The 21743-nt window shown below is 38.3% G+C and overlaps 1 protein-coding gene across 1 annotated transcript in view; it reads right to left on the bottom strand.

Moving 5' to 3' along the window:
• Nucleotides 1–119: 119 nt before the first annotated feature.
• Nucleotides 120–21743, bottom strand: part of CLNK (cytokine dependent hematopoietic cell linker) — a 27601-nt gene continuing 5977 nt past the window's right edge. Inside the window, exons 5-15 of the mRNA XM_035903457.1 lie at nucleotides 19140–19168; nucleotides 18771–18790; nucleotides 17173–17301; nucleotides 14099–14126; nucleotides 10910–10928; nucleotides 9721–9796; nucleotides 8506–8546; nucleotides 5712–5845; nucleotides 5252–5329; nucleotides 4980–5135; nucleotides 120–1504 (exon numbers count right to left, since the gene is read on the bottom strand). Of these exons, the coding sequence (XP_035759350.1) occupies nucleotides 1358–1504; nucleotides 4980–5135; nucleotides 5252–5329; nucleotides 5712–5845; nucleotides 8506–8546; nucleotides 9721–9796; nucleotides 10910–10928; nucleotides 14099–14126; nucleotides 17173–17301; nucleotides 18771–18790; nucleotides 19140–19168 (857 nt within the window). The 3' untranslated portion in view covers nucleotides 120–1357. The remainder of the gene's footprint in view (nucleotides 1505–4979; nucleotides 5136–5251; nucleotides 5330–5711; nucleotides 5846–8505; nucleotides 8547–9720; nucleotides 9797–10909; nucleotides 10929–14098; nucleotides 14127–17172; nucleotides 17302–18770; nucleotides 18791–19139; nucleotides 19169–21743) is intronic.

Here is a 21743-nt window from a genome sequence, read left to right on the forward strand (position 1 = left end):
GATTTGATTGGTAATAAATTAAGCTAATTTTACCAAGTTGAGTCTGTTTTGCCCATGACAGTAATTGTTGAATGATCTCTCCCTGTTCTTATCTCAACCCACAAGCTTCTCATTTTATTTTGTCTCCCCATCCCAGCTGAGGAGGGGGAATGATAGAGTGGCTTCGGTGGACACCTGGCATCCAGCCAGGGTCAACCCACCACAAAAGGTTGCAAGGAAATAACAACCAACTGCTAGATTTTTTTTTTTTTAGAGCTAGTTTCTAGCACTACATACTAAATCATAAATTGGGTTGGAATGTCATGTTTTGGGCTTGAATGTTTTTATTCTTGTTCCTGTTCTGTAAGGATAAAGTAACTGAGATTGCTTTCCTGGTATATTTCAATTGCCTGGTCAAACTCCTGAGTGTGCTTAGAAAGGAAGATTATGGATGCTTTCCAGAAAAATACTGAAGTTTGCCTTTCATATTTATAATCAATCTTTAGTTAAGGCTTCCAAAACTGAAATTATATGAATAAATATTGCTGTGTTTTTTGCTGGAAAAACACCACCTTATTCTTGTCCTTGATACACATTGGAGCATGTTCTCGTGCTGAGTTTGAAGCACACCTACTGTTCCTACTGATGATTTTTATCTCTACATTTGCACACGGTGTGAATTCAAAGGGACTGTTTGCATAATGGTCCTACTATGTAAGTGGTTGAAAGCTCAGATATGGAATACAAGTATCTGCTACTCAAGCTAAAGAATAAGTGTTAGCTTTAATTATGTAAATTTATTACTTAACTAACATTATAACCTCCGATACTTAGGAGCACCAGCTAACACCCACTGACTTCAGTGGCTGCTGAGCACAGCATGTTGTGCAAACACATATGCAGACCGAATGAAATTGTTAAACAGTGAATATTCAGATACATAGCATTTCATGTGTATTTTTAAAAGCAAGAATTTTTTTATAGGACTGCAGTATGCTTTATTAGGTAGTGCTACTAACTGAGCTTCAGTAACATTAACAGTAAGCAAGACTGAGTTTGGTTTTTGTCTTGTGTTAGAAGATACAGTGGACGATAAGCAAATTGTGCAATCATTGTAAGATATCAGGAGTGAGTCTCTCTTAACACTTTTCTGTGTATTAATACAATGGCGTATACTTAACCTGTATGCTCAAAGTTAAAAACAAATTACAAGAATCAAAAAATGGAGTAGGTCTGTATTCTCGGTTGGAGAGAAGTCTTTTAGTGGAGCATTTAGAATGCTTCATAATATGGGGAGCTCCTTAATCAAAGGCTAATCTGGTTTTTGAGACACTTAAATAATTGTTCTATTTACATCTATACAAACAGGTAGGTGGTATTAAGGCAGAAAACATCTTTTGTGTGACTTAAATGGATACGTAAGGTAGCATTGTTCTTTCTGGATTCCTGATTTATCCTTTCCGTCAATGAGTGTGATGGGAACGTATTTGTAGAAGTCAATGATTTCTTTCACAGAATTAAATTTCTGTAGGGGAAAAAGAAGAACTGTGATCAGTGACTGAAAATGGAATTGCCAGATGTTTTTGTCTATAACATTAAAAGACTTGCAAATGACAGTATTAGAAATAGGCAATATTTTGCCTAGAATTGTGATTAGATTAGATGGAAGCTATCATAAAAGGAAACGCATCAGAATTTAATCCTCTTAATTCCTTTGTGTGTCTCTGTCTTGTGTAGGAGACAGCAGCTGGCTGCTTAGGGCAAAAGGGGAGCATGTCTAAGCCCTGAGAATGCAGTATCACCTGTAAGTTTGTGACGGTAGATGTGATGATAGATTTGAAAAGATGAAGCAACTATAAATCATAGTACTAACTTTCCTCTGTCAAAAGTCACACTTAATTAGCAATACATGATAGTTTACACTGCAAGTTTCTTTGTGCCTTTTAAAATGTACCTTTTATTTTCCCATTAAGTTTACTGAGAAAATTGCTATGAAATCCCTTTAAAGTATGGAACAAGAAGGTTCTCAGCAAGCTTTTAGTCCTGTTTTCTGGTGTTCAAAACCAAGCCCGTTCCTAAAATAATAAAGGTGTGGTTCAAGATTCCCAAACTGATCAAGCAGCAATGGAAAGCTATCCAAGGTATTTATCCTCATCTGTTGTGGTGAGAGTATCTTAATCTTACCATTCTGATGGTTAGCAGTCCTTCAGTTTAAATAGTTAAAAGGGTATATGAGACCTAATGATACACTTGGTAAAGTTGAATTAAATACATTAAAAAAAATTGTTAATCAAAAATCCTATTTCATCATACACAATGTTAACACCTTATAAACTGTATATGAAAAATGAAGAGTTGAAATCAAATAGGGAAAACTTTGAATAATCATGTGTAAGAAAAAACAAGTTTTTAATGGATGGAAATAGGTTAATCCAAAAGTGAAAACATGCTGCAGAAAATCATTTAAGGTTGAACCTTTGGATAAAATGAACATTTGGGGAAAAATGTAATCAGTCTGCACCTGTTTGTTGTTGTTTAGGTTGCTTTAGCTGGGGAAGAAGAAATGTTCAGCTAATATAGATAAAGCAGCTGGTCTGTCTGCATTGCATACTGCAAAATGTGGTGTGACAAAGGGCTTCCCTGTGGAGGGACAATGCAGAGCACTCTGGAAAGCATTTTAACAGGCACTGGAACATCATAGGCAGCAATTTTGCTGTAATTCACAGCCTTACAACTTGTTTTCACCCTCCTGAGATAAGAGCCTTAAGTGAGCTGCAGAAGTTGAGATGACAGTTTTCAGGAAAGAGCATTTTTGGGGAATCCTTTCAGACTGCCTGAGATGGAAGTAGCTCTGCTGAGCAAGGCTGGTGGCATTGATTGTTCGTTACTGCATGTGTGCTTCATGCCTAGGCCAGCATTAATTTTATTTTCATGTTTGCTGCTGAGAATAATGCATGGAAGCGGGAGGCTGTCATTTCTGTGGCTCCCTGGTACTACGCATAGCTGACTAGCAAAACAATTCTTACGTTTTTCTATTTTACTTGATCTACAGGAGGATTTCTGATTTCAAGAGAAACAATACTCAAAAAAGAAGGCTTAAGGTAACATGTCATGATTACCGATTTGGCCTGGTAGAGCCAAGGCTTAGATACGCTGTTGGTTATTAACTAGATGCTTGAAATCCTTGTTGTGGAATTGTAACTTTCTAATTTGACTGTTGTCAGTCCAGACCCACTGTTTAAGATGTGTACTTTCAGTGCACAAGTGGGAACTTAAAGTTATATATTTTGGTATTTCCTGAGATGGGAGGGATTGTGTTCTCCTTCCTTTTAGTTCAGTAAAAATTGTTCACATATTGTTCAGGTAATTTTCTATCTGCCTTAATTGATAAATCTGTTAAAGTGATGAAGATTTAGTTTTATGTCTTTATTCTGTAGTGTACTGTACACATACTACATTGTCCTGTAGCGTACCGTATTTCAGTTCCATCTTTTTAGTCAGTCATTGTTTCTAATCTGAGCCTTTTTTTATCAGAGCCATTACAGTAAGACTAAATAATGTAAGATCCATGGAAAACTAAACTTGCTTTCCCCTAAATCATACTAGAACTCCAGGAAATTGTCTGGGACGCTCAGTTCAGAAATGCAGACAGTGTTTTACAGAAGACTGATGGTTCACTACAGCAATGCCATGTGATGGTACCTACAGTACAGTTCTCAATTTGTTGTGCCCTTCTGCTTCCCAAACCGTTTCAGTGTGCTTGAACAGTGAAGGGTTTCTTTCTCCTTGTTATTAAACCAGTGTTCCTGAAGGACAACTTGCCAGTAAACCTTACCCTTCATCGCTGAAGGCTCATGAATCCAATCCCATGTTTTCTAATAAGAATCCAAATATAAATCTTAGACCTGCCAAATTTCTCAAGTTAGCTTGGGTCAGTTTTGATTTCAGGTTTTGTTTTTTTTTAAGTCTATATGTAGAAAAGATAAGTTTGTAAGTATTGACACACATGAAAAAGACATACTTGAAGATACAGCTACAGAGGTTTTGCTGATTCACCTTGGTTGGATTTCTGTCTCTCGTTCACATAGCTAATAACCCTCATAGTTTGCTGCTTTGCTTTTCTGCTGTGCAGCTGGTCCTCCCTTATGCTGAATTTCATGCTCAGCTGAGCATTCTTTGAGTTCCTTTATGGTTTTTTTTTTTGCGAGTATCATACCTTTGTAGAGATATTTTTGGGTTTTTTTTGCGAGTATCATACCTTTGTAGAGATAACTCTCAGTTTTTCAGACAAGAAAAAAGAAGACATGCAGATACAGTACTTGTTATTTAACCATATAGGCAGGATAAGAATTAGACTCTTATCATGTATATAATTGAATTTAATTATGTAAGAAAGCATTGCTAATCTAAAGGGATTTTCTAATTGAAATTTACCATGTCTGAAAGACTGATTGGTGGGGACCTTCTGGATATCCATGACAACTTTTGTCCTAGTTCCCTTTTTTTTTTTTTTTTTTTTTTAAATAAGATATTGATTCCCCTTTTACTGTATGACAGACAGACAATAAGAGACATTATGCAGCAATAACAGCAACAGGCCATGCAGTCAGATGTGTGGAGTTGCATATATTTTAAAACACCTGCTTATATTATAATAAGTTAAAAAATATCCTAAAATAATAGGTATACCTGGAAAGGGAGGACTTTTCTTTCCTCTTTACTTTGCAGTTAGAGTAGGTAAAAGTATTAGGAAATCAGGAAGTTTTCACATCGATTTTAATCCAAATTTGAGCATGGTATGTAAAATTCAGTTTTAAATTGTTATCTTGAAGTTGCTTGAAACTTTGAGACATACTTGAAATAAAAGCATTGTAAAAGAAACTTTAATGAAACAGCAAGCTTGTTGTGCGGGGGAGTTTATAACTAATCTTTAGTATTAAGAACTTGTGAAGTGTGACATAAAAGCAATAGACTGTAACATTAGATGGGATGTTACTTACATCATCTCCTCTGAGCCCTGTTCCCAGTGCATATTGTTGGCTCGCTTCCAGAAAACGTACTTTAATGTTGTATACTTTTCTTCCATAATAGACAACCAAAACATAGGGTTCAGCGTTTGATTTCTTTGAACAATCTCTAACCAAGAATGTTTCATCCTGTATGACACAGATACAAATTATGGTTTGTATGGTTGGTTCACAAAAAACTTCTAAGCCATTGTGCAGTTTTCTCCAAGAGTTTACACCCAGGTTTTGAGGTAAATTGTACTTACAGTGTTTTCCTCTAACAGCGCCCTCTCTGCTTCATGGCGATCATATTCTCCAATGTACCATTCATACTGGTTTAAATCCTTAATTTTAAAATAGTATAATCAGTGTATAGAAATTAACCACAGCTGGCAGAAGCAAAAGCCAGTGAAAATAGATTATATCTAATTTGCATTTAAAGCAAGTTTAGCACAGTTTATAAAAATAATTGTAATGCATCTATATCAAGAAGTCCTGTCAGGGAATCTGAATCAAATTAGACATGTAATTCTTATCCCTGGTTTCAAGAGGTTGGTTTCAGGGTTTCACAGTGGACTGTTTTCAGGGGTGCTCAATACCCCCAGCTTTCAGACCATTTAACTTATCAGGTTTTCAGTAAACAGCAGTTCTTATGGTATGTGTGACCTATCGTGATAATCCTGTTTTCTAAAAACCTGTCTCCTTATGAAGTGAAGCGTTCTTTACCTTTTCAGTGGGTTGGGTAAGAGATTGCATTTCCTGTTTTACAGGTGAATGTTTTGATTTATTTTTGCATGCTGCGTACGGCATAGGAGATGGTGACCTCTTCACTGAAAAATTCTCTACATTTAACATGGACCCTGTAAAAGTAAATTCAGGAGGAAAGAAGTTGTATTTTTTTAAACTTACATTATAGTTTCATTTTACCCTATCAGTTTTACTTACTAAGTCTGAGAGTAGCATTTACAGTTTAGATATACAGTAATGTGATATTAACCTTTAAAATTTAGAGCTGTCAGTTCTGAGTTGTCTTCTGCTAATGCAGCACCAGTGATTTCAGATTCATGTCCCAAGAGATTTAACACTTTAATTTCCTGACCTTTTTAATTGACATCACTCTGCCAGGTTCTTGCTCACTTAAACATAGCATAATATTAAAGATAAACTATTAATAAAATAGCAAATGCTAAATAAAATAATACATGTGGGACAAGTTAACTGTTCATTCTGTTCTACTTCACACGTGGGACAAGTTAACTGTTCATTCTGTTCTACTTTCACCTTTCCGGTACCTTTTACTTGTGTTGGATCAGAGCTGCTGTTATGTTGGATCATATTAAAGCCCCTTATTATCCTATTGCCAGCTAGCATTGTTTCCGCCAAGCTGTTGAAACCTTAAAGGATTCAGAGGTTCTGCCATGCTGATGAATTTCAGTCTGCTCTGCAACTTTTAAGTCATCAAGGTGAGCAGCTCCAGTGCCGGCACGATCCAAACAGCGACTTGAAAGGAGATTGTAGGATAGCAGGGGGAAAGGCCACTTGTTTGTTCTGTCCCTGTTGTTTCATGAAGGCAAGGAATTTATAGAGGGAAAAGGAGATTGTGCTGTCCCAGAGAGCCTGAATGACCAAGAACAGTAGTAGGGGTGGTAGGAAGTGTCTGAAGTGGAGATGGGTGTGAGAACAGCAGGAAACAGACACCTCGGTGAGCTCTGTGGATTCTGTAAAGAGAGCTTTTTTTAGTAGGTATCTGGAGGAGAGTAAGTGGAATTGCATCCCCAGCACAAGAAGGATATTAATAATCAGAAGTGGCTCAGTGGAAGGCCACCATGAGAGTCAGGGACCTGGAGCCTGTGAAACAAATCTGGGAGAGGTGGGCTTGTTTAGCCTGACAATGGCTGAAGTTAAGGTGAATCCTACTTTATCTGAACAAATAATACAGCCCATATGTTCTTCCTGGTGTTATTTGCTTTTACCATAAATTCACATTACACAACTCAGGTTTTTGGCACAGCTTAGGGGTTTTGATACAAAAGGGCATTTGCAGAGTCAGTTAAGGGAAAAAGTATAGTAAGTGTAGTTAAGGACAGTAGGAAGTTACCAGCATGGATGATTCCTTTAGCTCCTTGATCCACAAAGCCCTAGGGTACAAACTCTCTTTTTAAGGAATATAGCATGAGCTAACTTGGCTGGTGCTTTTTAACGACATTCAAAAAACCAAAAAGACCAAGGTTATGTTATTTATATGTAGTCCATCTAAGGTATAGATACACCTCTTTATCAATAAATCTGTTTATGAAAGTGAGATGTATTGGAGAGTTTCCTTTATAGCACCTTCTATCTTTAGTATGCGTTCCTGCAAAAAGAAATCATATTTACACAACAGAGTAAGTGTTTTCTTTTACTTACACAATTCTTACGAAGAAGTTTGGCTAATAAAGGAATTTTGCTTTTCAGAAGTCTTTAAGTAGATGCTGGGGTGTTCTATGTCTCTTGAGTTTATGGAAATACTTTTTAAAGCAGGTATAACTGTACTGAAAGGTAGGGATGAGCCACACAGACATTTTAGGTTAAATACTAACGAGGCAATATTTTTCTAAAAGGAATTAGGTAGAGGGGTTGGTAGACAGCAAATACAATATTACAGCAAAATGCTAACACAACTTCTAGTAGTGTTTGTAGAAGTATCATCTTCAAGATTAGGGGGACAGTATGCATACCAAGGAAGTGATGCATTAAGTTCTGAGAATCTTAAAGAAATTTGGGGAAAATGAGCAGAGGGACATTGCCACAGTTCCTGGGCAAGTCGTAGCACAGGCTGTTTCTTGGAAGGTCACCCCACCAATTTTAATGTTGGCTTCCAGTAAATTTCTTTGGGTAAAACCACACAGTCCAGGGGTTGTGTGTCTAGGGATTTCCAATCACAATAATTTGACAGACGTGCCTGATAATGGCACCTACAAGTCCTTCCCTCAAGGAATCCGGGATAAATCTAAAGCAATTTCTTCAAAGATCAGTGTATTTGTTTACACATTAAACCCATAGTAGCTGCTTTATAATCTCCTGAACGTCTGTAGCTTACATCTAGCCGGGCTGACTGCATCTCTGCCTGGAAAAGCAGAGACTGTTGTGCTCACAGCATGCTCTTTCTCCGTGGGTGTCTCTTTGTACGCCCAATTTGTCTTCTCTTCCTCTCCCCATTGTCCTTCAGTCCTTAGCTCATCCAAATCCCCTTCCTTTTCTGGATGTGGGGGTCTGCAATGGTTTAACACTTGCATTCTATGTTGGGCATTTCTTAGCTTGAGTCAGGTATGGGGTATAGCCAAGCAACTCTCTGCTTGTTTCTTCTCTGCTATTGACTGTGCCATTGTGTTACTTGTTTTCTGCTTGCTTTCTTTAAAAATCCCTTTGCACTAACTCTGTGCATTGAAAATCCCCAGTGCAGACATACCCACGTAGAAACATGAACCTGTTTCTTCTATCCCCACCTGGTTTCGTTTTCAAAGCAGTCTCTGGTTCTTACCTGAGCTGCAAATCCTTTTAGATCTCTGCGTACATTGAAGGCTAGGAGAAAGCATTGAATGAAAGTAACGTCAGAAAAATATTTCTATTAGTGGCAAGTGTTTAAGTAACAGTCAAATTAGGGAGCAATGCATAGCTGTACTTCCCCAGATTACCCCTTCCTCCTTCCGCAGATTGCAGCTTTGGGCCTTCCTGGGTTTCAGGTGGTAATTGTGTATTTAGCATCTTTTGACAGATTTCTCTTCCATTAATTTCACCAGCCACTTTTTGAGTTTATATAAATATATATATATATAAAAGAGACTGGCAAGAGTTTCACGTTTTAACTGCGTTTGCTTTTGTTCGTTTTGAGCCTGTTCCCTGATAATTTCGCCTGATGTTCCCAGTTCTTCTGTAGGAAGACCCAGGGAGCTGTTGTTTCCTCTCCTTTCTGATTTTCTAGACTGCTGCTGGGTACCCAGCTGGTATTTTGTTGTGCTGTTAATTAGAATGGTTACACTGGGAAGAGCACCGACCGAATAACTTCACATAACAGAGCCACTGGTACCACACAAGAAGAAACAAAATACTAGGGGTCACAAATACTGTCAAGTTTACACCAGACAATAATTTTATCTTGGAGAAATGCCATCATTGTAAACAGGCATGAGATACTCAGTATTTGTCTAGGAAAGATGTGAAATCGTTCACATACTTCCTATACTTTATCCTACGCTTTTGGTTTTTGTCGAGTACTTCAGGAGGATAGAGATTTTAAAACACATTTAGAAAAGGAAGATTTGTGTAGGTTAGAAAAGAAAAATAGAAGCAACTGTGGCAGATTTCTGTGGAAGAATAATTGGCCTTTGCAAGGCCAAGTATGTATTCTTTGTATATAAAAATAGAAAATATGGGGGAGAGGAAATGCTGAGACTGGCGATAGCAGAGCTTCTTTATGGAGTATATTTAACACCCTATCACAGAAAGTGAGACAAAAGTGTAATACAGTAGGATGCTATTAAAGATAAAATTTGAATGTGCAATTAGAAAATCTTGAAAGCAATTCCCAAAGACAGTTATTGTCATGCATCAGGGCAAAACATAATATATATCACTGCATGGCATCAGAAAGTGATACCATCTTGCTTTTATTGCGTAGTGAAGTATAATTTTCTGGGGAAGAACATTTAGTCCTTGAAGCATCCAGTACAAACTCATGAAATTCTTATATTCCTACCTGGCTTCAGGGTGATGCTTTGGTTTATGCTGTTGTGCTCTAAAAGATATTTCAGGTTTCTTCTCCATATGTATAGCTATTAATGAAAAGAATAAGAACTTACTATTTCCTTTTATGCAGAACTTTGACAGTATATAGCAACTAACGTGAAATAAATTAATTAAAGTAATGTACAAGGGATGGCAGTTCCACAGAAGAATCTGATAGGCTACAATCAGTCTGGCTTAAATGAGTCAGCAAATGATTTCAGTGGGAAACATTTATGCTAGTACTGAGTGTTACATGGTGAATGTTACAGGTTTTGCTGATGCCAAATATGGCTTAACATAATGGTAAATAATGCAGAATGCTGTACTAGAAGTATACAGAGGGTTCATAAATCCTTTTTATAGGACAGGTTAGCTAAGCATTGAATGTATTAATGCAGTCAATGCTATTTCTAGCTGAAAATCAGGAAATTGTGCCTTAATCCGCAAAAGGAACTGCAAGAGGAAATTATGAACTCATTAACACAGAGGTGTAAACAGCATAAAAATTATGCACCTTGTATCGACCTTCAGAGTACTTCAGAGTAATATTCTTTTTCATGGACCTTCATGCACACATACACAGTGAGTGGCTTAAGCTGTTTTTTTCCAAGCTGTATGTACATCTAAAGAATTGACATGTTTTTAAAACATTAAAAAACCCCAACAAAACAAACTGCTTTTTGTAGCTTTAAAAACCTAAAGCTTTTAAAAATCTCGCTTTCAAAATTCTCTCCTGAAATTACAGGAGAGGAGCAAGATGGAGAGAAGGGAGATATTCTCTGTGCAGATCCAGTCTTTTCAGGATATCCTTCACTCATTTTTTTAGATTCCAATGCTCTTCGTTTCCCGAGGACCTTAAGACTTGGATTTGCTTAGAACAAATGTGATACCTTGGTTCCCCAAATAGCTGTAGTTAATGCCAGGTTAAATTCCTTTTTTCTGCTACATCTTCCATTAAATCTCTCTGTTCTCAGCAGATGTATACCTGGGGGTGTCTCTTACTCATTTAAATATAGAGCCAGACAGCCTGATGCTACATAGCACGATTGATGTCAGGTTCCTATACTGATTACTTCAGCTGGAGTTTTAATCGTAGAATATTTTATTCTTGGAATATGAAGAAAAGACAACAAATTAATATAGTAATATTAAGCACTGACCTTGTTTGCTTCCAGGTGCCTGTATAAAATGATGACATAGACAGTAAAAATTTTTCTTTTGATTACCACCTTGAACTTGCCCCAACAGACGCAGCTATCTTTGAATTTTAAAACAATTTATAGACATTCAATCATTAATAACAGATCACTTTGTCAAAAATTCAGGCTGAATGTTGATCTCAGTCCACTGACAACTACGAGAACTGAATTTTTAGGGGTATAAGTGAACATACGGTTTATTGCAATGATCACTGTTTCATAATGGCTGTTGTGCATCAGTTTAACTTACAATATATTTTCCATCATTGCTCTTATATTAAATCAAGAGCTTGAATTTGATTGACTGGAGATATACTATCCAAGGATCAAAATCTGTCATTTCTTTTCAGGCTCCTCAGCTGACAGCACAATTATTTTTACTGTCATGGCAGATGCTTCACTTAAAATCACTGTGTGGAGAGTCATAATTCAGCATATTATATTACAAAGAACTGAATGATAGGCAGGTGCCTAGAGATCAGATTTTGACTCAAACTTTCACTGTATTTCTGTATTATTTGAGTCGCACAGGAATAGTAATTATTTTGATTAATTTGATACAAGACTATAATACATAAATATTAAAGAGAAGAATTTTTTAGTCTTTGTAGATGTTGCACATTGAGTCTTCCTTAAGAGTTACTTCCCCAGTAATGTTTTCCCATTACTTAGAAATTCATAGGCTTGCTCAGGTCGGAAGGGACCTAGGCAGGTCTCTACTCTGAGCTCCTGCTTAAAGCACAGTGAACTGTGAGATGAGACTTGGGCTCAGAGCTTTGTCCAGCTGGATTTTGCAAAACTCCAGAACCTAGATTTCACAGCTTCTCTGGGCAACCTGTTGTAACACCCTCATAATTATCCTCATAATTATTTTTTCTTCCTTATTTCTGGTTGAAACCCCCCATCATTTCAAGGTCATTGCCTCCTGTACTTCCACTGCGCACTCTGTAAAGTGCCATGCTCTGCTTTCTTGATCAACATCTCTTAGGTGCTGGCAGGCTGCTATTAGGTTCCCCCAGAGCTGCCCCCATCCAGGCTAAAGGATTCCAGCCCCATCAGCCCCATTTCACAGGGCAGGTGCTGCACACCCTGACTGCATTGGTGACCCTCTGCTGACCCACTCCTCTCTGTCAACAGCAACCTTGTGCAGTACCCCAGGTGTTGTCTAATGAGTGATGACTCAAAGGGAATAGTCCCTTTCCTTGATCTCTTGGCTATGCTGCTCTTGATATAGCTCCATACGCTGTTAGCCTTTATGGCTACCAAGAGCCACACCAGTGGCTCACGTTCAGCCTACGGTCCCCAGGTCCTTCTGAGCAGAGCTGCTACCAAGGGGGTGAGTCCATCCCGGGGCAGAATTTTGCATTTGTCCTTTCCAGTTTCAGGAGGCTTCTCTTGACCCTTTCCTATAGCCTGTCTGGTCCTGGTGAAGGGCAGTCCTTCTCTCAAACCTACTGACCCGCTGTTTGGTGTCTGAAACCCTGTCTTCTCCTCCAGGTCACACTGAAACTATTTATGTCTTTGGAGCTATATGAATGGGAAGTGATCCAAATTAAATTTTATCTTTTCCATGTTATGAGATAGATACACAGTATTTCTCCTTAAGATGTAGCCGAACTAAGGGCCTGTTAGAAGCTGCAGTATTTGTGCAGCTGCACAGTGTCCAGCCAGAAATACTAATTACAGATGTAAGATATTTATTGTTCTTGGGGGTGTTTTCATATTTGGTTTGTAATGAGTCAGTATCTAGCATAAGACAAAGCTTTTAGTGGTAAAATAATTATCTTTCTTGCCAATGTCTCATTTTTTAGCATTATATGTTAAGTACAATATTGCAATCAAACTATGTTTTGTAATGATCTTTCAAACTAATTGAGCTTCTAACTGTGGGAGGACTGAGGTTCTCGGGCAGCCTCCCAGTCGGAATTGTGGCGAAGAGAAAGGATTTGAAAGTCAGAACTAGACTAGTCTATAGATTTGTGCTGCAGCCCTTTCGGATAGGAAATGGCTGGATTTAATTAGTATAGAGTTGCCTTTCTTTCCTGTGTTCCCTTACAATGAGATAAAAAACAATACAATAGAAACACATAAATGCAGTAAATAGAACATGCAGTGAGAAATACAAAATGCCATAAATTAAAACCTGTCTCAGAATTTTACAAACATCCTTTAACACTCTGCGTTATTGTAGGGACTGTGTCTCTTAATATATCTTATAGGAAACCACTTGTCATAACTAAACCCCTTTATTGCTAACCCATTTCCTCTGCTTTACTTCATTGGCCTGAGTAGAAAGTGAAGGAACTTGTTAAAAACCTTTTTCAGAAACTGAGAAAAAACAACCCAGCCATTTTCCTTTACCACTCTTTGCATAGAAGTTGCTGCTTTTTGCTTTATATATGCCCGTAGGAGAATTGACAGCATTGCCTCTCAGCTTCTGCCCTCTGGCTGCAGCAGACTGGTGCAGAGGTGTTTGGTGGTGGGGCTGCAGTCGGCCATGCTGGGAGGAGAAGTGGTCAGCTTGGAGGTGTGGGGAGGGACGGAAAAGCCCTTTTAGCCACTGTCAGACAGGGAAACTCAGAGCCACTGCTTCAGCATCTCTGGCATTGGGAGCACCCATGTCTCAGTGGTGCCTGGAGCCTCAAGCTGCCCTTGGTGGAGCTTTGCAGACCTGCTGTGAGGAAGGTGGGCTGTGAGCTGGGGTGGGAGATGAACTGGGGGATATACTGGGGTTTACTGGGCTGCCCATGGCTCAGGAGGTTTGAGGACACAGTGGAGCGTGAGCTTTGGCAGAAGGGCAGATGGCCTGTGCTGTACAGGGCTGTGCTGGGCTCAGAGGGTGGTGAGGACCAGCCATGGCTGTGGCTGTGGTCCCCATCTCGCTGGGGAGGGTGGCAAGCAGATACATGGGAAGGTAGCTTTACACTGTAAGTATGTTTTTATTTCTGCAAGCTACTTAAGGAACTTACTTTACCATTTGCAGAGTAGCAGTATTGAAAATCAAAGATAGCTACCTTTAGGACCCAGAGCTAATACGATTCTTACAGTATTTTTACCTAATAGGCTAAAATACTGGTACAAGAGAGGCTGTGCAGCCATGGAATGTATATGCTTTTTATGGTCATAATATGTACAAAGATGATTACTTACTTCGTTTAGTTCCTTAACAGATAGATTTCTGGAAAAGAATTATATGCAAAACATTTCATTATCATAAAATAAAAATCACTTTGGTACTTAAATGCTTTGATTACATCATCACTGAAAATTAGCAGCCCGTGGCAGGGGAAGGATTTTATTACTGCTATAGAAATTCAGAGGCTGATTATTTTTTTACATAAATTATTTGCAAGAAAAGGTTATGGACTTCCATAAAAAAGAATAGCATCCCCCGAATTCATTATGGTAAGTGAGAGAAGTCTTTGTTAAGGATTTATTCTGGGGGGAGGGGAGAAGAGATATGAATGATTATCAGCTTTCTTCACTACTTTTCATCTCATGCCAAAACGTCTTATTACAAACCTTAAAGTCAGCTATAAATGGAGGTAAATGCCTTGAAGAGTTTCAAAAATGAAACATTCACAGAGGCAGGATGGAAAGTGTAGAGGAAAGGAGATGCAAACCAGGAAAAGAGAAATGGAGAATGCTTCCCATGGTCCTGATTCAAGTAGGTGTTTTAAGTATTTTTCTGTCTTCTGATATACCTGATCAACAGGAATATCTTCCTTTCCTGAAAGTGATCACCAGAAAATATTCTCCCCCAGGAGGGACAGTGTATTGAGTTTGACATCTTTCGATAGATCTCCTGGGTTTGAGGAACACTCCTGCTTTTAGCGGCTTGCATCTCATACTAAAAGACTTAGAGGACCTGATTTTAGAAGTTTTTCAGCAACATAAGGTGTGGATAGGCGTCTAATAGTTTTCTGAAGGCTCCAGCATTTAGTCCCTGCTTAGCTTACCTCCTGGACTGGGAAAATACAACAGTGAGATATTTAGCTAAATCAGTCAGAGAGAATTCAAAAGGAAGACATGATCTAGAAAACTCTGGGAGCTACTTTTCAACTCTTATTCAGTGAGAAGGGTGTCTCTTCCTTGCGCCTGTGCTGAAAAAATCAGTATGGAGAGTTAAAGAAGCAAGAAATTTGGGAATGATCTGCCAGGGGAAAGTTTCTGGAAGGCTAACAGAAAGGAGAGGAACTGTTTTGGGTTTGGATAGAGTTGCTTTTGTGTTAGCTTCTGCAATTTGTTAGCTTGGTCTTCAAGGTCATTATTTGACATGTGAAAGCCTATATTCAAGACATTGGGTGCATGGTAAAGTTAAGTGATTACAAAGGTGTGTTTGTAGGGCTGGCATCCTCCGCGAGGGGCGTGCCATTCGTATGGCCTGCTTGCCACAGGCACATGTTTAAAAAAGTTTAAATCTCACCAAAGCTTCTAAGACACATTCCAGGATCCTGCACATGCCTATATTTTTTATGAGGCTATTTATAGAGTGTATAAATAATGATGTGTTTAATTTTAAAAGTCTTCCAAATCTTGTTGGAAAACAGGACTCGCAGTGCTAAATCACATCTGTGGTTTGACAGCTTTGCTTACAGTCTAGCAGATAACGGCTGTAGTGCCGTCCTCCTCCACACTGCAGCTCATATGTATGTTTTCTCCTCACAAAGCTGTGACTGGACTGAAGATGAGTGAGAAATATTTTGAGTGAAGTGTTTGTGTGGGAAATTTGTCAAGTGCCTTCCGCATATCATGTGTGGTCTTAGTCTCTTACTCATGTGATTAAAAAAACCCCAGTAGAATTAAGAAACCCCAAACGTATTAGAAATATTTTGGTATCTATAACTGCAGCATGGAGTTTGGCGGCTATGATTTTTGCTGCTGCCTTTTAATTATAGCATAAGAAATTACATGTATTTATATTACAGATTCAGCTTTATAATAGGACCTTTCAAATCCAAGTGCTTAGCATACTGATCTCTGCTGGTGAACACTGCTTACAACAGTTCTCACAGAGCTTTCAATGTATGTGCTGCCCTACTGAGGGAGGGGATCAGTCATGAGATTTGGAACTTTGCAGCTATAGGTCAGGTCACGCATCTGAATATGAAGCTACTTCGTATTAATAAAATGTCTTAACAACCAACATCTTTTGGAACCTAATCTGTGAAAGAATTTAAGCACCGTTCAGGAACCTCCCCATATTTAGAGCTCGCTCCTTAAGTATATACTTAACTTTAAGCAGAGGATTACTTCATTGATTTGTTAGCTTTTTTTTTTCCCCCATGGGATCTGTAGTGACCTTTGTAAATCAAAGCAAAATTTCATCCTGATGAACTGAAATTGAAACTATGGAAGGATGGACAGGCTTGACACAGCTCAGTTGTGCCCAAAATTCTGGCTGGAATGGGTTCTTTGCTGAAAGGCATTTGAGCACTATACCCTGTGGCCTCTGGATGTGCATCGTTTCTGTTCCCAGCATGTGTCCACCACCATCCCCATTTTTGAATGTGCATTTTGGTTCCACAGTAAGAGCACATGCCAGTGAGCAGTATACATACATGCTGGCTAGATACATGCGTTATGTGAAAAAAAGCAACCAGACTCATAACCTGGTCATACAGCTGGACACAAGCGGTCTGTGCTTCAGGGCTCTGCTCATCCAATCTGCCATGTCAGGATGCTGAATGAACATGGGTGTTGTGTGATGGGGAAGGGCAAGATGGAAAGGGCAAGATGCAAGTCATAGTCTGGATTCATTGGTGTCACGGGCTGGAGCAAGACTTCTGGCTACTGATTAGTCGTTTCTTTTGCTGAATGTAATGTCCTTGGGATGTGGAGCGTGTTTCTGTATCTCTGGTGCGGTCAGTGTATTTCTTCATCACTTGGTTCACCAACTGTGCTAAGCAAGTGCAATTGTTTCTACTTAGAAGTGCTTGCAAACCCTCTAAATATTAGTAAGAAAAGGTAGGACAAACCTTAAGCAAAGTGTTCATGAGAGTTCCACCTACTTTTCCACTCTTTTACCATATTTTGGCAGTTTTTTCTTTAAGAAATGCTAGTGTCACATTACACTAGATGCTTCTCTCAATTATTCACAGCTGTCTAAAGAATAACTTTTTTTCTTAAGTAAAAGCAGAGGTGCGATGGAGGTAAAGTCTCGTGGTTTGACCGTGGAGAGTGTTTTGATTCTCAGGGAATGAGGATGAGGAATGCACCCATACCTTGTGACTTTTGCTGTTATTGGAAAAGTATGAGCTTGGCTGAGCGTTTTTCTCATGTGAAAGAACTGGCTGCTTATCTTCGGCTCCGGAGGAAGCGGCTGATACTGCTTTGGCAATGTCTTCAGAGGCCTAGAGAAGTCAGAGGAGAGTTTGAAGAACTGTTAGGGAATAAAAGAGGCAGAGGGACTGTGTTGTAAGTGCAAGCTCAAGAAGTAAGAGACTGGAATTTTCCAAGAGCATTTCAATGTATTTGTGCTGAGTTTAGCTCAGGTCCAGGAGCTTCTTGGGGCCCTTCATAGCACTAGTAATTTTGGATAATATTCTACATTTGTAAGACATTACTGTACTGTGTTACATGCCACTTAACACTGCTTTCATGCACTTCACCAGTATGTGCCAAGTACAGCTCTCCAGTGTTGATATTTCTGGGTGGATATGGCTGTGTAAAAGGCCCAGCCAGGGAACACACTGCAGTTCAGGCACACAGGAAAAATGCTCTTCCTCCCAGAAAACTCACAGCTAGCACATGCCCAGTGTTTTCTGGCAGTCGTGGGCATGCTCTGCCCACGCTTTGAGCCCAGCCAGTCTCATCCCAGCTCCAACTGGGAGCTGTAGCGCAGAGAGCTTGGGTGAGTAAAAGTGGAGGTGCATCCATCCTGCACTGCAGACCTGCCCTTTAGCAGTGGGCTCCTGGGGAGGGAGCCTTCTGCATTTGCATGGTACAGACCAAAATTAAGTCAGATGAGAAAATTAAGAACCATTCTGGTCACTGTAGTGCAAATAGAAACAAATAGTGAAATATTGTGGAATAATGAAATGAGAATGTTCTTATTTCTGTGCTTTTACAGTTTTGAATTTATGAAGCTACACTGTCCTTTTATGGTCTTAATTCATATTCTAACTTAAAGAGTAACCTGAATATGTCTGTAATACAAATTGTATTTTAAACTTATTTACAGCTTTTATGGCAGTCAGTACAGGCACTGAGGAATAATCTAGTCAGTCTCGAATGACCTTTTAGAAGGATGTCTTAATTGTAGCAGTTATTATGGTTTGGGTCTGAAAAGATCAAGAAGCAATTAATTACTTGTTTGGTGGCATACAATAGAAAAGTATATTCATGGAATAGAGCTTGCTCCATCTTCTATGGGAGTAAGTGGCAATATTCCTGATTTCTATGGACATGATTTAGATTTGTAGCAAAAAATTGGCAGAAAGATTTGAGAGGCAATGGAGTCAATATGGTGAAAAGAGCCTAAGGCACCAATACAAATTGACGTATGATTTTTTTCCCAACAATTTATAACTGAGTTGAACCAGATTCAAGATTTCTAGGCTTTTGACTTGTTTGTAGGCTCAGCCAAGTTGATTTTAAAGATGCAGGCCTGAGCTCCAGCTATCAACACTTACAGCTCATGTTTTGGTCTCCCTAATTTAATTTCAGAACCTGAAAAAGTCCAAACAGAGCCAGGTAGTAAAAGGATGCCAGCTCACTTCTAGTCCTCTTGTTACCATGAGCGGTACAGAGGGATGTGAGCATTCATTAGCACTGAGTTCCCCAAGGAACCGCAGGTAAATGATCTCTTAAGTGATCTTACCGTGGGGGAGGCACAGGATTCTGGAGAAGAGAGGAAACAAAAATCTGTGTAAGCTTTATTCCTTGTTTTAGTAAGGGAAATGTAAAGAGTTTATAGATTAAGCAGACATGCCTGCCTCAACAGTCAAAGTGTTTATGTACTCTACAGCACATATCATCATACTTCAATATGAATATGCTGTTTTAAAATGGCTGAGGAGCAAAAGTTGTCTATGTAAACCATGAATGCAAATAAGTGAGATAATGTAGGGCTGCAGATATGAGTTCTCTTATCCTTCAGTTAGTGCTAGTGAAATTGCAGCTTGCTTTTAAAAATATATTCAATGGCAAAATGGCCTGCAAAAATTTTAATTGATGAGATTCTGCTTACCTCGGGTCCATGTATTTTCACTCTTTGTCCTAAAGATAATTATTAATAATTGTTAATGGAGTGCTGTCCATATAAACAACAAAGTTATAGCTTTGTTCTGGTATTGTTGTTATTGTTATTGGCAGTCCAGCCCCATCCTTCCCCCTCCCCTTCTCTACCTCCAGAACTTGGTTCCAAGGTCATGTTGCTGTCCCCACAGGATTCATCCTACCTATCGCATCTGTACCTATATAACTTTTCCTGCTATTGAATGGGAAGCAGTAATTTCTGTGAAGTGAGGGCTGGAAGCTTCAGAGGTTCAGTAGAAGGTTATTCTGTGTGGGAATGAAGGCAAGTCACAGCCTAGACCTGCGATGGAGGTCACTGAAGCTGGGACTCAGTGTGTGTTTTCTCCGTTAGCTGTTCTGCACACAAGGCCAGTGGGCTCTGAATGAAACTTATTGCACGTGGTGTGGATTTTGTTTGATCTGTAATTTATTTAGCCTCCTTTAAGGATGGATTCACGGATGGATTCAGATGCAATTTGTAACTCATTCTCAACCATTTGTGCTTCTCTCCATATAAACCACAAGACTAAGTATACTTCAATAATTATGGTGATCATAGAAAGGTTGAGAATCTTCCTGTGTAAAATAAATCTTTTTAATATCACTCACATTCATTTCATAAGAGACATAACTAGGAATTAGTTAAAGTTCAAGCAGGAAAAAGCAAATATTTTGTTTGTTTTCAGCTTAAAATATAAAATCAAGGAAATAAAAAAATCATCATGATACTTGATAAAACAGAGTGAACTTTGGTTTTTGTTCTTTCAGAATGAAACATCTGAGGGTGATATTTGTTCAGGTATTGTAAATTTAAATATTGTTCAGAGACTTTATGCTTATCAAGTTGTTTGGGATGCATTTTTTGTCTCTTGATTTTTGTATAGAAATTTACAGAAGTCTTGAAAAGCAATGAAAGTAAATCTATTTTTTTTTATTTTAAAATTTACCAAAATATGACTGATTATTTCAATGGACACAGGACATCTTACTAATTAAAAACCTATCTTTCTCTGTTTGCATTGTATTTTGATTTTGAAAATATTTTCATGAGTTCTACATACCGAAATCCTAACTAATGCAAAAAGACGTGCAGTGTATATTAACTTCTCCTTCAAGTAATGCATAACAAATTGCTCTGAATAAAATGATGGTACCTTAAATGTTTAACAATTCTAGAAAATAACTTGACAAAAAATCTTCTGTGCTGTTCATGCCATCTTGTGGCAAAGCCACTTAATAGCACTGCGCATGAGGATAGATGTTAAGATTCATTTAATAACAGTGTAGTTATTTTCTAACAATAATAGAGTCTTCTATAAGCACTATTAGCTCAGGATGTACTAACAATATGTGTAAGTTGCATTCTCAAACTGCAGAGTTTACCTGCCTGCCCTGTCTTTGGTTCATCTTTCTTAATGTCAGCACACATCTCAAGGAGGCAGACAAACATGTAAATCCAACCTACTAAATCCTGGTGGAATTTGAAGCTTTATCTGAACTGGAAAACTGTCAGTGGGACCTTTCCTACCAATTTCTGCAGATTTTGCAGCTGACTTACTTGAATTTCTCTCAATTCAGCTTTTTTACAAGCTACATCAAGATTTGCTCACCAGAGTCAGTCTAACCTCTCATTTTGCAAAATTTATAGTGCTTACTTTCTCATAATCTGTAGGGATTATTTGGCTCTATGTTTTGTATTATAGTATGAACTAAAAGGAAAAAAAAATAAATTGTTTTGCATGGAATTCTTTGTGTTATTTTTCTGGTTGATCAACTATAACGCTTACCCTGAAAATCAGCTGTTACAGCAAACATAGAAAGGATTGTATTTTCCTGGCCTGGCAGTTGCATTCTTTTTGACCATATTTAGCATGTAGTTCAGAGTTGAAAATGATAAGAGAAAAAATATCATTCCCTTTGAAGGTTAATCAGATATTTCATCCTCCAGTAGTTGACTTCATGAGGTATTGCTACATTTAAAGTATATCAAATATAAAAAACTATATATAAAGGTATATAGAAACCTACTGTTAAAATAATCTTATGATTGAGTTAAACCATAAATTAAAGGATTCAATAGTTGGACACCTCATTAGGTTCTTGAAGAATAAGATAGCAGTCTGTATCCAATTTCACCACAAGAAAAAAAAAAAACAGAACAAACAAAAACTAAAGGTACATTGGTGATTGAAAATAATAGGATTTTGAAGAAAATTTACAGTTAATGGTAAAGCAGTGGAGAAAAAAATATATGCTAGATGACATACCATATAATTAGCTTATTCTTAGTAGGAGAACATTGTCAGATAGCTTTTGTAAATAGTAACCCTAGGATGTAAATCCTTAGTAGGAATTGCTATAGTTGATATTACTATTTTAAAATAGTTATTAGATTATGCTTTACAATATATTCATACAAAATGCCTGAGAAGGATAGGGAGCCAAAAAGCAAGGGAGCATGAGAAGTAAAGCATAGCAGGGATCTTGCAGCCTTTTGGTGGAACATTTCAGGAGACACAGGCTTCCCCCTGCCCTTATGTCCTTATAATTGTAGGGA

This window comes from Egretta garzetta, unplaced genomic scaffold (assembly GCF_000687185.1).
Source record: "Egretta garzetta isolate BGI_Z169 unplaced genomic scaffold, ASM68718v1 scaffold151, whole genome shotgun sequence".
NCBI classification, from domain to species: Eukaryota; Metazoa; Chordata; class Aves; order Pelecaniformes; family Ardeidae; genus Egretta; species Egretta garzetta.